General features: G+C 36.7%; 1 protein-coding gene across 11 annotated transcripts in view; it reads right to left on the bottom strand.

Annotated features, from left to right (window-relative positions):
- cntrl (centriolin) overlaps positions 1–17,702 on the bottom strand; it is a 121,685-nt gene that overhangs the window by 69,678 nt on the left and 34,305 nt on the right. For all 11 annotated transcript variants that reach the window (XR_010021207.1, XR_010021206.1, XM_063073454.1 and 8 more), the window contains 6 exons: positions 6,985–7,138; positions 6,564–6,784; positions 5,945–6,121; positions 4,267–4,401; positions 2,655–2,800; positions 2,359–2,566 (listed from right to left, as the gene is read on the bottom strand). Coding sequence is in view for 9 of the 11 variants with exons in the window: in XM_063073454.1 (XP_062929524.1) it covers positions 2,359–2,566; positions 2,655–2,800; positions 4,267–4,401; positions 5,945–6,121; positions 6,564–6,784; positions 6,985–7,138 (1,041 nt within the window). In the remaining 2 variants the exon portion in view is untranslated. The remainder of the gene's footprint in view (positions 1–2,358; positions 2,567–2,654; positions 2,801–4,266; positions 4,402–5,944; positions 6,122–6,563; positions 6,785–6,984; positions 7,139–17,702) is intronic.

The raw sequence follows: 17,702 nt of genomic DNA, 5'->3' as shown, positions 1-17,702 counted from the left end.
TCTTCGCATTTAATGTTAGTAAATGTAACTAAACACATTTTGCTTTTTGAAATATGTCTGAATACTGCCAACCTCCCTTATTTTACAGAAAACATTTCCAAACCTGGACTATTGGGATCAGTGTAGTAAAATTTGTTAATGGATGCCTGTAATTTAATGTGCTTCTAAAGTTCTCAACCCCTTGGGTTTTATTGCTACACACTAAAAAATATTGCTGTCATTTTGTTTCTTAGGCATCAAGATGGAATAGAAGAGTATTTGCAGGTCAAGCAGTAGCAAATCAAGGCAACTGGACGTTTCGCCATTCATCCGAGAAGTTTCTTCAGTTCTGATCCATGGTGCACAGTTTTCTGGCTTATACACTCTGAGTTGTTTAAAGGTATAGCAATCACCTGAGGATCATTAAGAGTTGTAGAGGTAATGAGAGGATCATTAGTCTTATCTTTGTAATGAATGGAAGTGTGACCTGTGTGGAGACACCGGAGCAGAGATGTTAGATCTGCACTGGAGGTAGCTGATAGGTGGTGTCGTACTACACCCCCTTTATTCAGGTATGGGTTTTTCGATTTGACAAAGATGGCTTCTTTAACTCCTCTTTCAAATCACTTGTCCTCCCTGCCCAAAATGTGCATATTGTTATCAAGGAGTGTCCCTTGTCCTCTAAGTGTAGATATATAGCCAGGTCTTGACCTGAGGTGTTAGCCCTCCTATGTTAGGCCATCTGTTTGTGAAGTGGTTGTTTTGTCTCACCAAAATACAAATCTGTGCAGTTCTCATTGCATTGGATAGTATATACAGTATTGCTCTGTTTATGTTTGGATGTAGGATCCTTGGGGTGGACAAGTTTCTGTCTGAATTTGTTTGTAGGTTTGAAAAACGCAGCAACAAAAGCCAGGAAGGACAGACAGAGGTAAGGATCAAAGCAAACAGAGAAAAAACATAGTTATCTCATATGTAGCTCGAGTTTCAGAGAAACTCAGAAGGATTTTCAACAAACACCAAATCCCTGTGTTTTTCAAATAATGTGCACATTTTGGATTGGGAGGACAGGTGGTTTGAAAGAGGAATTAAAGAAGCCATCTTTGCCAAATGGGAAAACCCATCCCTGAACAAAGGCAGTGAGGTATAACATCACCTATTAGTTACTTATAATGCAGTTCTAACACCTCTACCCTGGCGTCTCCAGCACAGTTTACACTTCCGTTCATGCAAAAATAAGACTAATAAACCCCCATTACCTCTATGACTCCTAACAACCTTCATATGATTGCTATACCTTTAAACAATTCAAGAGTTTACAAGCCAGAAAACTGCCCACCATGGATCAGAACCAAAGAAGCCTCTCAGATGAGGGACGAAATGTCTTCTAAACAACACAGTTGCCTTGATTTACTACTGCTTGATATACAATGACCTGGATGACTGAGAACCTTCATAGACAGTATTTGCAGGATCTCTTCATAAAGAAACAAGTAAAACCATTGGCATTAGATACAATTGCTCCATTTGCTATCATACAAAAAACACTGAATGGACAGGAGTTTCCTTGAGGTTGCCATAGCTGGGGTAAGTAGTGGGGATAAGATCCCAATTAAATACTCCCAATGGCTTGCATCTCAAATAGCTTTTGACAACTAATTCCATCTTCTGGCCACGTCTGGCTTAGCTACTAAACCTGGTAGATCCATTTCTACTGGCAGAAGGAGCAAAGATGGGTTACTAGTATCTTAAAACTAGTCACTTCAAGCAGATGGTTGGCCATCCATGATCAGTAGCTCACGTAGGAGAAGGAAAACTCTGATCTCAAGCCAAAGTTGCCTTACGGCTATACCCAATCATGGGGAAGGCTTTGTGAGTAAACCGTGAGGGAAAAATCTGGAGCTGGGAGTTCAACACTGACTGGCAATCCCTGTGATGTCACTGCTGCCAAATGTATCAGTCTTTACTGTTCCTTAAAATTAATCAGCTGCATGGGTAACAGCTTAGTCTCCGTATCATACTGCCCTGGCTTGCGTATCACGTAGATAACTACGACACAATATCTATGGTCAATTCCAACCATGGAGGGCCTCAATAAAATGGACAGGAGTTAAAGAAAATAATTCTACTTATTGTATCTCAGTCACTCCAAAAATACATCAGGATGGAAATAGGTCTTATGGCCTTACCACAATGTTATATACCATGCAGGATGATAATTATACCTTATATAAAACATTTCTAGTGATCATTAATACATTAGTTGAAATATTTATTATTTTTTGCAATTATTCACACATTCATAGCTTTGACAATGTTGTACAGTATATTGATTGAGCTATGTTATTAATGACTTTTCCCCCAAGCACATATAATTACCAGTGTCTCTGCTGCTTTTTCATATGCTGCCTTAGAATCCTCCTGAGTATTCCTCAGTTCTTCTTGTAATGTCATAATTTCCTGTTCTAATCTCTTACAATGACATAATACTTCCTCTTTTTCTTGTTGTGAATGCTTTAATGTTTCATTCAACTGCTTCTGCAATTCAGCAAGGTTCTTTCCCAAAGTGTCTCCCTGGTTGTAAGGCCTAAAAATAAGCAAATTTATTTTCCATTGGGAAAATCATAGATAAGCATTGTAATTCCAAATTTATAATGTAGACCAAATATTCTTACCTGATCTCCTGAATACCAGAACCCAGTTTTCTTCTAAGTTCAGAAACGCGAGCGGACACTTCCTCTGGATGAATCATGGTCTTTATCGTTTGATTCATGTGTGTCTGTAACTCTTTAAGCTGTTCTTTCAACAAGGAGTTATCAACCTGGAAAGAATGCAACTACCTTGTAACAAATATCTTTAGTATTAAAGTATCTTTACTCCTGACTGTTTAATGCAGCCTTTAAATTTAAAGTATACATTGTTACTGGTCATAAAGACACCTGTCATGAAGGGACACTGATCACATTAAAAATGTTACGTCCCCAAAAAGAAACTAAATTATTAATGGTGCTCATGAAAGTCAGAGACAGGAATAGCACTACAGGAGGAAATGTAATAGTAATTATCCCTCTCTGACACCTTGTGTAAGCATTTAGCAATAGTGGGTACAAGAAAGTATGGACCCAAAAACAAAATAAAACTTCTTCCATTCTGTCAGCATCAACGTTCAATTGCTATTTACAAACAATGGTGATGTGGACCTGCAACTAAAGGAAGAGATTTTTATCTTAATTGAAGGCAATCTTTCACTTGTAGAACTTCAATTTGAAAGCTAACTCACCAAACTACAAAATCATACTAATTTAACCTGTGCTTCTAAATATAAATTCAATGGACATTATGAGCACAGTAGCTTAGAAAATTGAATTTGACAAAATAGCTTTATTTTAGCAACACTAGTATTTTTTTTTGAAATAAAGAAATTTGAACAGCCGGAACAGTAGTTCAAATAACTGATGTTGATAATATCATCAATAAATTTTATAAAAGTAGCATCCTCTTTGAATATCAAGCATGCCCATTCCATAATTCATAATAAAACAACAGCAAAGATTTCAGAAACAATAATTGCGGATAAATTGTTGACTATGGATGATGATAAATGGATAATAAGTGATTTGCATTACTCTATTATTTCCATTTCATGCTTTATTACATGCAAGATAACTCATCTGCTGCACCTTGATATTGACTATTATAAGGAATCAGAACAAATATGAAATTGCTAAACCAAATTTACAACTAAATTTACAAAACAATTGGAATCAATTTTCTATCACTGCAGTGCCTCATCCAAAAATTTTATCAGCATGGCCAAACACGTTTTCCCCTTCACAAACCCATGTAGGCTTGCTTTCATTTCCTTAGGGTACATTTATTTTGTCCCCAGTCAACAGTTTGAAAAATTAGAGTGGCACAGTAGTGTAGCAGTTAGCACAATGCTTTACAGTACAGGCAACCCGGGTTCAATTCCCACCACTGCCTGTAAGGAGTTTGTACATTCTCCCCATGACTGCATAGGTTTCCTCTGGGTACTGTGCAAAAGTCTTAGGTACAGACTTTTGCAGTACTGTATTTTGCAATAAATATATTTTGAGTTCTGAAGCTTACAAAATGCTTATTTCAAAATAAATTTACCATTTTTTCAGAAACCAAACAGCACACCAAATATCAATTTCAGAGCTAATTTGTTAGAAGAATTACAACTGTACTCTATACATGGATATAACTGTATTTTTATAAGGTTAGAGTCCAGCAAATGTGTAACTTCGTTAAAAAACTACTTACCTGTAGATTTTTTAGCTGCGCAACTAATTTCTTGTTTTCATGCTCCTTTTCAGCCACTAATTGAGCCTTTGCTAAAGCGTTTTCCAGTGCTTGTCTTTCCTTTGCCAGTTCCGCTTGCAGAGCAGATTGTTCCATCTAAAAATATAAACATCAGCAAACAACTAATATTTGATCAGAAATGGCATTCCATGGAGAGGATGTAAATACATGGCTCCTTATTAAACAGCCTAAGGTGTAACATGCATGCTGAAACTGATCGCCATCTCCAGTTGTAGGAAACAGCCAAAGGGAATGATGAGCAGCCACACATGATTTTAAGTTGTAAATTAATCAAACAGAGTGCTGAACATGTCCTTTTCAAATTCAAAGTCAAGTGATTTTGAACTGTAACTACAGGCAGAGGACCTTATAAAGCCTTGATGAGTTCCAGTAAATCCCGTCAATCAATTTTTGTTGAACCAATATCACAATTAGCACTTAAAAGTTGGGGAATCTGATTTAAAATTGCTTTTGAATAACTGTAACTGGCACTACGTATTGAAAAAAATACAATGTTTGATTATAATCACTCCTGGGATGAACAACTAACCAACTGACTGCTAACATCTGCATTTAATACTCAGGCAATGGACACTTGGGTAATTATCAGATAGCATCCTTTTCTCCAGCTCATGGTTACCAGCTTGGTAAACTCAAAAATTGACATTCAAATCAAATACAAAAAGCATTCGTCTACATCTTCAAAACCAATTTCACATGACCTGAAAGATTCTCATACCAAGGCAAGAAATTAACTTATGTTTCGAGAGTTTTTAAAACATTATCATTCTGGCTTTAGATTTTGACATTAGCCTGAGGGTGGTGAATTTGTGGAATTCACTGCCACTGATGCTGTGGACTCATTGGGTGTACTTAAAGCAGAGGTTGATAGGTTCTTAATTAGTAAGAAAGTCAAAAGATTATGGGGAGAAGACAAGAGAATGGGATTGAAAAAGATAATAAATCAGCAATGATGGAAAGCTGGAGCATTCAACGGGCCAAATGGCCTAATTCTGTTCCTATTATCTTATGGAAGTCATGCAAGGATTGGTGATAGCAATTTACTAAAATGTCAGAATGGCTGAATGCCCATGCTGTCGTCACACTCCACTTCCAAACACAACATCACTTAAAATGTAAAGAGGGCACCAGAAGTATTTTTTTTTAAAAAGGTACATTTACCAAAATTTTGAAACAAAAGAGACAAATAAACTAATGCCATATATTAAAATTACACGAGACACTTACATTCAACAAGATACTTTTCACTTGTAAATGTACAATGACTAATTTTTGTTTGGTGCTACCCTAACTGAAAGTTGATTAAATTGACTTGACTGTACTGGTATAGCAAGTTAATTAACGAAAAGAGAAAGAATCACTGAAAATACACTTTGGCCAGTTTAAAGTTATTCTTTAACAACATGACACAATAAAAACATAGATATCTTAATTGATATCCAAGGATAACATTAACAAAAAGTTATAAAGATGAAGTTACTTATGAGTGGATTTAGGCAACTACGCAGTGTCACCAATCCCAATTCTCAACAATATTTAAATTCAACACTTTAGTTATTTATATCAGTTACTTGCCAAATACGTCCTCAGGCTTCTTCACACTCAAAATAGTACTTACTTGACTGAGCTTTCGCAGTCGCTCCAGTTCCTCTCTAAGTTGATTTGCTTCACTGTCCCTTGCTTGTAGCTGAGACTCCAATTCAGCTTCATACTCGCTGAGATCACCTTGAGCTTGGTGCAGCGATTCGTTCAATTCTTGCTGTTCTTGTAAAGAACGTTCCATGTCAGACAATTCCTGCAATGAAAAGTAATGGGCTCTATAAATCTCAATATTAAAAGGGTGTTATGCACAAATGCATTTACCTAAATAAATATATTCTTTACTAGAGATTGAAGTACATTTTGAATGGTGCAATATAATAATAAATACATCTTACTTCCAAAATGTCATTATATAATAGAATTAGTGAATGTATAAAATGTTTTGCCCTGAATTTAGCTTGCTACAATACCCTATATAATACTAGATTATTACATTTGTTCCTGTTATGAACAGTTGTCAATTGGATAAAATATCAGAGTCCAATTGTAGTTCATTAGTCCTTTACACAATATTGTCATAACTTAGATGATTTCATATGATAATACAATTGAATTGTAAATTATTTTTAATAATTAAACACTGATTAAATTTCCAGTGTAACACCTTAAGAATTCTAAGCCATTCAAATACAGACTTTTCTCAAGTTATCCGCATCCATGGCAACAATTTCCAGTTGATTCTTCTCTTGTTCCAGATCAGACAGTTGATGTAATAGTGTCTGCTTTTCCTTCTGCAGCTCTGTGCATTCCTCCCGAGCTTGCTTTGCCTGTCCCTTTACACTCTCCAAGTACTCTTGCAACCCAGCAATAATGCTCTCCAAGTCTCGTTTCAGTGCCTCATTAGCTGCTATCTGACCTATCAAAATATATTTTTAATAAGTTAAGCCTCAATGCACTGGTGACATCATTTATTGTACAGAGCACCATTAATTTCATATTTATTCACCAAGTTGTTTCAAATGCTGCAATCCAATTAATATCACAGTTCTTTCTTATTCTCCCAGATTCCCCTCCATCCTCAGAGGAAAAAATACACTATAAATTCTCAGGAGCTACCTTCAGTCAGTTGTTCTTCCAGATCTTTGATGCTCTCAGTTTCCTTGGCAATCCTGGAGAGCATTTCATCTAAGCGTTTCTCTAACTGCTTGTATTGCTTGGACATTGTGTCAAACTGTTGAGTTTTATTTACCATTTGAGCTTTCAAATGTGCCTGAAAAAAAAGATTCTATTGAATTGAGGTGTTGAAAATAACCAGTGCAATATATTTGATAAATTTTTAATTTCAAGTACAATTGAGTTTTACAAAGTGTTAAAATAAATGAAATCTAATGTAAGCATGGTAATGCTTTATTTTCACAATCAATTTTGGAAACACACAAAATATACATTACCAATTGTTTATTTATTTTAATTCCATTAATAAAAGTTTTGGGCAAACCATAAGCCTTACATATTGTGGTAACAGAATACTAGAAAGCATGTTGCTGACAGGATGGAGCGAATCATAGAATTCTTTTATTAATTGGAGGCAGAAAATATTTAAGGACCAACTGTTGCTTCTGGACATTCAGCATTTTGAAGTTCTTCTGTATGAAAACTATCAGGTCTTCTCCAATTCAACTACTATCCGAGAAACAGTAACCATTTAATGGAAAGGTTTTACTCCACTATCACTGTATGCCCAAAATGTCAATCACATTAGACTGGATTTAGGAACCTATTCATCTTTAATAAGACCGATTACAAGTAGCAGTGTACAAATTAAAGTCTGCATATTCTGTTCTTTAAAGGTTAGCTGGAGTTTATATATGACAATAAAATAACATTCTCCTTATTATTCGCAGGCACTTGAAACTGTGCAGCAATTTCACTAGTTAATTACTAGTTAGGTCATTATGCCAGGGTACTTTGTAATAATAAGGAGAAATAACCGCTTTGTCATCATTTCATTATGCTTCCAGATCATCGATCAAATATGGAGGTTGAAGTCTGATACTAATCCATCAATTGGCTCTAAACATGGTTTCTATACCGTTCAAAATTGCAGAACTTTGCCTGTAGACTTTAGAATGTGTGAAATATACTTTAAGTTATCATGAAGGCTACCTATGTTACACTGAACAATCAGCAAACTAATAGAAAACTGAAAGAATGAACATGCACTCACTTATCAAATCGATCTGAATAGTTGGTGCTACCCTAATTGAATTACCTCGCTGTTACACAAAAAGAAGGCAGAATCAAATTACTTGTGCTTGCTTTCTCTATGCATATGATTGTCCTAATTTTCCGGTGACACAGGAAAAGTAGTATCCTATTTTAGAGCTGAAGAAAACTTATAAACTACACTTAGACTGATTCATTTTCACTGATTCATTTTCAGGTCAATTTAGTTCTAAAATATCACAGTAAAAGCTCACACAATTCAAATGAACAAGATCTATATTAAATGTAATGGAAACTTAGGTTTGAAAGTTGCAAATGAAATTACTGGCACATATTTCAAACATCTATACATTTATAAACAGCTGCACATGAAAAGTAAAATTTGTGAGCAAATTGCATTTCTACCGCTATCACTCCATCTATACTCCAGATATCACTAACAATACCATAGCCAATGATTACTTCCTGTCAGCAAATATTCCTGTTTCATATTCATAATAATTAAACACCTAAGAGTCATAAAATAAATAATTGGTAGAAGATAGGTTAACATGACCTGATAAATGAATTACATGCATACAATGAAGTAAGCTCATCTCACATACGCAAATCTACCATAAACCAGTTTTCAGAGATTCAATCAAATGAAGACTGAAGGAAAATGAGGAACGATATAATTTTTAAAGTGACTATAGTGGGTGTATATTTACATTATTCATAATTAATCCCACTATTTTGTATTCCTTAATATGCTTTATCCTCAGAGTCGTTGTTTCTTTTCCCTATCAACTCCCAAAATGGCAGGGAATAAAAAAAATTAAAACAATATATGCGCTTCCATTAGACTGATGCATTCAGTCATATATTTAGCTTTCGCTGTGCTTGGAACCAGAGCTTCAAATTGCTCATTAAAATACAGTTAAAGTTTAGAGTTCAAATTCATGTAATTAAAACATGGCTCTTTCAGCACATCAATATGGATCTATATTTTCTTTTCATGGATTAATAACCTCATCTGTCAAAAATCAGTGAAGCAACATCTGGGTGGCTATACTCAGTGATTCACTTCAAAAGGTGACAATCATGTTTGAATCCACCATAATTAATAAGTAGAAACAGGTCTATCAGGGTCTGTCTAGAAATGCCTTTCATCTTCAAAAGCTAGATCAGCACATCACCGGCCAACTCTCTGAACAGTTTTCTTGCAGAGGCAACTGTTAAACCTAATACAGAAGGTTCATGAATAATTTTGGGATGCTGATCTTAGGGCAGCATTGCATTATTAAAGCGATCACTGTTGTCTGCAAAGATCCCATGTAATTCTCAAATCAACACCAGGTAAGTCAAACTAGCAGATTGAGAGCAAATGCAGTCTAGCAGAGCAGCCATCGTAAACCAGAGTTGATCTGACCTCTACATACAGCTTATAGACAATCCAAAAGCTACCAATCAGTCTTGGGTATCAGCCTTGATGTTGTTATGTATTTAATATATCAGTAATATTGTAAATATATTGTTTGAGTAAGCATTCTTCATTGTTTAAATAATTCATTATGGTTATATGTACGAAGTACTGTATGTGAATGGTATACGTCACCACACCATCACATCATAAGCACATGCCTCGCTAAAGTAAAAATGGAGCACACACTTTTTTCTCCTGGCTCCTTGTTCTGCTTTCAATTAGTTTTTATGTTTTGGAGTTTTGTAACTCTATCAATTTTATCAATGGTAAAATTGCAATCGACTGCTAAATGCCTACAAATAGGTATTGCTGTGGTCCTAAGCTAACATGGTCAAGCAAATTCAGTCAATTATCTAAATACAGTGAATTCTGATTAATTGGGCCATTGGTTAAATAGGACAGCCACTAATTTGGGACAACTCTTAAAGAACAAAAACTAATTGAGAAAATAACCAGGATTCCCTTCATTTATTTGGGGCACTATTGTGCTTAATTGGGACAGAAGACTTTTGCCACACAGTTTCTAACTAGTGCCAGTCATGTGCACTTGTGTAGCAGTTTTCTCTATACTGTGCTTAGATAGAACCATTTTTAAAGAGCAAAAGCAAAAGCAGTGATTTTTGTCAGTGATAGTTGATGAGAAACAAGCACCAAGATAATTCAGAACCATTTTGTTCACTGTGGTTTCAAGCATTCAGGCTTGGAGATGCCAGAAACAGCTGTTAAGACATTACTGAGCAGTTTTTAAATAGTGTCAGTTGCATGTGTTATATTATCCATTTGGGCCAATGGATGTCGATTCAAAAAGGCAGTGTTTTTGATAATTATGTTTTTATTTTGACTTCATGCAGAATGGCAATAAAGGTAGTCCATTATCTGAACTAGGTTACTCCGCTGATTTTGTTCATTTACAGTCAAGCAAAAGAACATGGCAACAATGAATTCTTCCATCAATAATTATTAGGAATTGATACACAGTTTTATAATACTGTAGTAGTATTGGTAGTGTTTTAGTTTGCTCTGCATTTTATTTAAATGCATAATTTATTACCGAGTTAAACAGTGGCTTGTCTTATGCCTTTTAACTATTTCTATGAAACTTCAGCTAATTGGGGCAGTTGCTTAGACCATAAGAGGTAGGAGCAAAATTAGGCCATTTGGCCCATCAAGTCTTGTCCACCATTTAATCATTGCTGATCCATTTTCCCTTTCAACCTCTTTCTCCTGGTTCTCCCAATCTGTCATGTTCAGACTAATCAAGAACCTATCAACTTCTGCCTTAAATGCAATCAATAACCTGACCTCCACAGCTGCTGGTGGCAATGAACTCCACAGATTCACCACCCCCTGGCTAAAGAAATTCCTTTTCATCTCCATTCTAAATGGGATGTCCCTCTATTCCAAGGCTGCGCCCACTGGTCCTGGACTCCCCCACTTTGGGAAATATCCTCTCTACATCTACTCTATCTAGGCCTTTCAACATTCAATAGGTTTCAGTAAGATCCCCCCACCTCCCCCATGCTTCTAAATTCGAGCGAGTACAGGCCGAGAGCCAAACACTACTCATACAACAACCCTTTCATTCCTGGAATCATTCTCATGAATCCTCTCCAATGTCAGCATATCCTTTCTTAGATAAGGGGCGCAAAACTTCTCACAATACTCCAAGTGAGACCTCCTGCTTTCTCAATACTACCTGCCCCTCCACTTATCTTCGTATTATCTGGAAACTTAGCCACAAAACCATCAATTCAGTCTTCCAAACCATGGACATATAACATAAAAAGAAGTGGTCCAAACACCAATCCTTGTGGAACACCACTAGTAGCCAGCAACCAAACAGAAAAGTCTCCCTTTATTCCCTCTCTTTGCGTCCTACCAATCAGCCAATCCTCTATCCATGCTAATATCTTTCCTGTAATACCATGAGTTTTTATCTTGTTAAACAGCCTTGTGTACAGCACCTCATCAAAAGCCTTCTGAAAATCCAAGTACACAACATACACCGACTTTTCTTTGTCTATCTTGCTTGTTATTTCCTCAAAGAGTTCTAACGGATTTGTCAGGCAAGATTTTCCCTTAATGGAATCATGCTACCTTTAGCATATTTTATCATGTGCCTCCAAGTCCCCGAGACCTCATCCTTAACAATCGATTCCACATCTTCACTGAGTTGAGGTTAATTGGCCTACAATTTCCTTTCTTCTGTTTCCCTTCCTGAAGAGTGGAATGTCATTTACAATTTACCAGTCCTCTGAAACCATGCCAGAATCTAGCGAATCTTGCAAGATCATTACTAATGCCTCCACAGTCTCTTCAGCTACCTCTTTTCAGAACCCTAGGGTGTAATCCATCTGGGCTAGGTGACTTATCTACCTTCAGACCTTTCAACTTTCCATGCAACTTCTTCCCAGTAATAGCAATTACACTCGTTTCTGCCCGACACTCTCAGACTTCCGGGATATTGCTCGTGTCTTCCACAGTGAAGACAAAGGTAAAATACTTATTTAATTTGTCCATCATTTCTCCCATATTACTGCCTTTCCAGCAGTCCAATGTCCACTCTCGTCTTTCTTTTACTCTTTATATATCTGAAAAAACTTTTGGTATCCTCTTTGATATTACTGGGTAGCTTGCCTTCCTATTTAATTTTTCTCTCCTTATGATTTTTAGTTGCCTTCTGTTTTTTTTAAAAACTTCACAATTTTCTAATATTTCACTAATCACCCATCACTACCATACATTGCCTTTTTTACATGCCTTTTCTATCCCCCACTGTATTAGTAGCCCACATCCTGGCTACTATTCAGAGGCCTGTATATAATTCCCATCAGGGTCTTTTTTCTCTTGCAGTTTCTTAACTCTACCCACAAAATTCTACATCTTCTGATCAATCCAATGTCAGGATTTGATTTCATTTTTTAATCAACAGAGCCACACCCCCTCTGCCTACCTGCTTGTCCTTTTGATACAATGTGTATCCTTGGATGTTAAACTCCCAACAGCCATTGCCTTTCAGCCAGGACTCAGTGATGCCCACATTATACCTACCAATCTCTAACTGCATTACAATCTCTCATCTGCCTTATTCTGTATAATGCATGCATTCAAATACAACACCATCAATCCTGTATTCATCACCCTTTTCAATTTTGTCCTCATGTTACACTGCAACTCATCCCACTGACTGCCATTTTGCCCTATCATCTGCCTGCCTTCCTGACAGTTTCCCTGAAAATTGCATTTAGTTGTACAGTACTGTGCAAAAGTCTCAGGCACATATTCATACTTAAGGTGCCTAAGACTTTTGCATAGTATTGTAATAATTTTATGTATTGCACTGTACTGCTGTTGCAAAAAAAAAAATTCACAACATATGTGAGTGATGATAAACCTGATGCTGATATGGGTCTCTATTGTGTACTGAGAGTGGGCAGGGGGTAGGGAAAGGGGAATCATGGTTGGGAAAAGGGGAAGAGGAAAGGGAGGAAGCACGAAGGACTAGAGAGACATTATGTTATGATCAATATACCAATTGTTTGGAATCAAGTGACCTTGCCTGGGGTCTCAGGACTAGGTGTGTCTGCACCCATGCCACCTCCCATCCCCCACCCCGGTACTCCTTCTCTACCACTTGTTCCACACCCCTTCTGCACCATTCCCAACATCCTTTGCTCCTGCCAGATTTAAAAAAGTCATATATATATATATATATATATATATATATATATATATAATATATATACATACAAACACACACACACCCCTAAGACTTTGACACAGTACTGTATACCAACTGCCCCATCCTATCATTTTGATTCCCATGCCCCTGCAAAATAGACTTAAACCCTTCCCCACAGCTCTAGTAAATCTATCCACAAGGATATTCAAGTGTAAGCCGTGCCTTGCCTTTTATACAGGTCATACTGTCCCCAAAAGAGACCCCAATGATCTAAAAATCTGAAGCCCTGCCCCTTGCACCAGTTCCTTAGGCACACATTTATCTGCCAAATCATCCTATTCTTATCCTCGCTGGCGTGCGACACATACAGCAATTCAGAGATTACTACCTGCTATTCAGCCTTCTACCCAACTCCCTAAATTCTCTCTTCAGGAGCTCCTCCCTTTTCCTACCTACGTCATTGGTGCCAATTTGTACCAAGAATTCTGGCTGCTCACCCACCCCCCTTTTAGAATGCCATGAACCCAATCCGAGATGTCCCTAGCCCTGGCATCTGGGAGGCAACATACCATCCAGATGTCTCTTTCACATCCACAGAATCTCATGTCTACTACTCCAACTATGGAATCTCCTATCACTACTGCACTTCTCTTCTGAGCCACAGTGCCAAAGACCCGCTTAACTGGGCCAAAATGTACTAGTCCCAAAGTGTCCCAATAAACCGGAACCCACGGTAATTGCTGGAACAATGCATTTGTGTGCAATATTTTAATGGATAAAAATAAAATAATTCCTATGACACGAGGTACGTCGACTGTACCTCTTCCTAGAGATGCTGCCTGGCCTGCTGCGTTCACCAGCAACTTTGCTCATAATTCCTATGAATTATCTTTATAAAAGATCAATTCTGCAACATTGAACTGAAATATTCCATCTTCTGCAGACTGAGTTAGAAATAGAAGGAACATTGTCTCTCTAATCTGCTCTGCCACTCAGTAAGACCCTGGCTGAACTGATTCTTGCTTTACCTCTGTTCTTCTCTCTGTTAATCTCTAGTCTAGAATTGATTTTCTCTCTGAATATACATTAAGTCATAGTGTACAAGCTGAACTTGCTCAACCTTTCTTAAAAATATTTAAAAAAATTTAATGTCTTGTTCAGAGAAGTTGAAATTACTATTTACATCTGCACTTAAATTCATAATTTCCCTACATTAGAAAATCATAATCTTTCTTCTAAAAGAGCAATAAATAACCAAGACAATTTGGAAGCCACTATCAGCATCAGAAAGGTTAAAATGGCACTGGTTTGTGTTACCATTTGCTTATTCATTTGAACATTCAAATAAAGAGCATAATTTACTACTTTGACAACAAAGCATTCAGCTAATATTACTATAATTAATGGCACAATAAAAAACAAACAAATTCAGTGTGCTATGAATGTCACATAAAACACTAAATGGCTTGGGACTTGTTGAACAAAGATAGCAATTAAATACATAGAACGTAAACAGGAAAATGCATTCTTGTGATTAGGGAATGGATGTTAAACTTAATTCAGGACTTGCCCGTTAAACCGAGCTCTATGATTCCACTGCAAATACATTTATGAAGTTTGTGAAGAGATAAAAAGTAAAATCTTTGAATAAGTAAGAAGCTAAGTGTTACAGTCAGCCCTCTTCCTTTCAAACTTCCTGTTCTCATTACTCACATTGATCTTACCGACTTTCAGCCATTACATCTTTAGGGCACTTCTTAAAACTTTGGTTAGTGTATCAGTCTTCACTTCTTTTGCAACCATACCACACGAGAGGGATACGCCGTTTGTTTTCCGGAGAACTGTAATTGTGCCTCATGCTTCAAATCACAACACGGGAAGTGCTTTCTGTAGCCAATCAAAAGCAGCTGACCTAACTGCCTCTCTAATCTCTCCCCAAAGGCAGAACTCTCGGTTGTGAAATGTCACAGCCCACATTACTACTGACAGCCTGTCACAACAAAATTCCAGATACGAGATTAGCCGAAATCCTATTCATGTCTGTGCAGCTTTAAAGCACAAGATAAATCATCGGCATACAACATTATACAGAAAATGAATACTATATTTAATCAATTAATATGTAGACCAGCTTATCCTAAGTTCTACATATGACTTGGCACAATTCCATGGAATACTTGGATTTTGTGAACTGCCAAAATCAGGGTCTAAACTGTAAGCATTAACATACACATTCAATTCAACAGTTACTCCTCCAGAAAGAAAACTTTTTAAAACTATTGATAACATTCTGCACATTAGATTGGATTAATAAGGAACCAGCTGCATTACACTCTTAAATTCTAAGCACTTAGAACATAACAATACTTTGAGCAGATAAACAAACAAAAAGCCCAAATCTCTCAAGTTTATTTTGCAATATTTGCATTCAAATATTGACAAGTTGTGACCATCTAGTTTTCAGAAACATAGAAAACCTACAGCACAGTACAGGCCCTTCGGCCCACAAAGCTATGCCAAACATGTCCTTACCTTAGAAATTACCCAGAGTTACCCATAGCCCTCTATTTTTCTGAGCTCCGTGTACTTGTCCAGGAGTCTCTTAAAAGACCCTATTGTATCCGCCTCCACCACCATCACTGGCAGCCCATTCCACGCACTCACCACTCTCTGCGTAAAAAACTTACCCCTGACATCTCCTCTGTACCTACTTCTTGACACAGATTTCGTGACCATTTTCTAAACTGTTGTAATTTCTTTTTAAGATCTCAAATCAATAAATACACCATCAGAATAATTATACAGCTACTATGCAAACTGTACGCCAGTACATCACTATTGAATCTATGATGAACTAAGAAAATAATAATATCTGATTATTTATAACGATATTTTTGTTAATTAAGGCAGTATATTTCTGTGGTATTGTTTCTAATGATGTGAAAAACTGTCCTCTTGTAATATGTGAAGTTAAATACAAAAAACCACTGCATTTTTCAATAAATGGTGTGAACGTTCATAGTGGAAGTAATGCATTATTCCTGCAGCTAATGGAAAGTATGAGTATAGAATTCCAAGTCATTAAATGGGAAGGATTTAAGCCAAGGTGAAAAGGATGAATTGCAACAAAAATAAGGTCTCATCATATATGACTGCTTTCAATTTTTTAAAAAAACAAGTTAGCACATCAAAGCAATTATTCACAAAATATGAACTGCCATATCAACAGCAGTAAATGTATATTATTTCTTAGTAATTATAACTATGGAGTACATACAACAGAAGAGTACAATACAGGTCCTTCAGGCCACACTGTGGTGCTGACCTTTTAACGTATTCTAAAAATAAAACTAATGCTTTCCTCCCACATAGCCTTCCATTTTTCTTTCATCCATGTGCCTACCTAAGTGCCTCTTAAATGTCCCTAACGTATCTGCTATTACCACCACTCCCCAGCAGTGCATTCCATTCCTTACCACTTAAAAGACTGGTAACTCTGTAACTTATCACTTACTGCTGCTAATCATGGCCAATTTTCTATCCCGGTGCCACTTTCCTATACCTTTCCCATATCCCTCGATTTCCTTAATTCAAAATTCCTTCAATATACTCAATGATAGAACCAACACAGTCCTCCTGGATACAGAGTTCAAAAAATTCACTACTCCCTAAGTGAAGAAATTTCCTCTTCCCCTACAATCAAACTCTTTTCCCAATAAATTTTACTGACAGGAGGCACAACCCTTCAAACAACTTCAGTTCTGAGAGACATTTCCTTTCCAATAATATTAACTGACCAGGATTCTTTCCTTGCCCTCTTTAAATTATGCCAAAGCTCTTCTACACTTTCCTCACCTTTTCAACATGGTAAATGGGCTTCCCTCTCATCTCATTTGCTCTCAGGTTCTCCATCCTCTCTTCACATCGAGAACCACTCTTTGGGTTTCCTTCAAGTCTCTCCAATAACCTGCCCTCTCAACTGCTCAAGATGAGTGTTTCCACTATAGCTACTGCTTTAACTCTGAATACTACTGGAACCACAATGAGATCTGATTACACAAATTATTTCACTACAGAATTTTTAAAAAAATGTGTAAAACTTCAATATCTGGTATTTAAACATTAGTTCAATTATGCGAAAAAAGATCAGGAAAACATTAACTGGACCACGTTCAAAGTTCATGTTTATGACACTAATATATTCAGGTCAAATGACACATTAAAACCGTACAGTAATTTTGATTCACACTGACAACTGCATTTAATGTTATTCAGTTACAAAAACACTCCAGCCAGATTAAGTCATTATCTTCTCAGGCATTCCTTCCGGGTTAAGTACGATTTACTTCCATTAAATTTAGTGGGTTCTGAGATGACTAATGAGCTCTATGCTCATTAATCATCTCAGATTTGCAGTCTGCCACAGATGGGAGAGGTGGAGCTTAACAAGGTGGGCGATTT

Source organism: Mobula hypostoma, chromosome 21 (assembly GCF_963921235.1).
Source record: "Mobula hypostoma chromosome 21, sMobHyp1.1, whole genome shotgun sequence".
NCBI classification, from domain to species: domain Eukaryota; kingdom Metazoa; phylum Chordata; class Chondrichthyes; order Myliobatiformes; family Myliobatidae; genus Mobula; species Mobula hypostoma.
The sequence above is the reverse complement of the archived record's forward strand: the minus strand, read 5'-3'. Positions and strand labels throughout refer to the sequence as shown.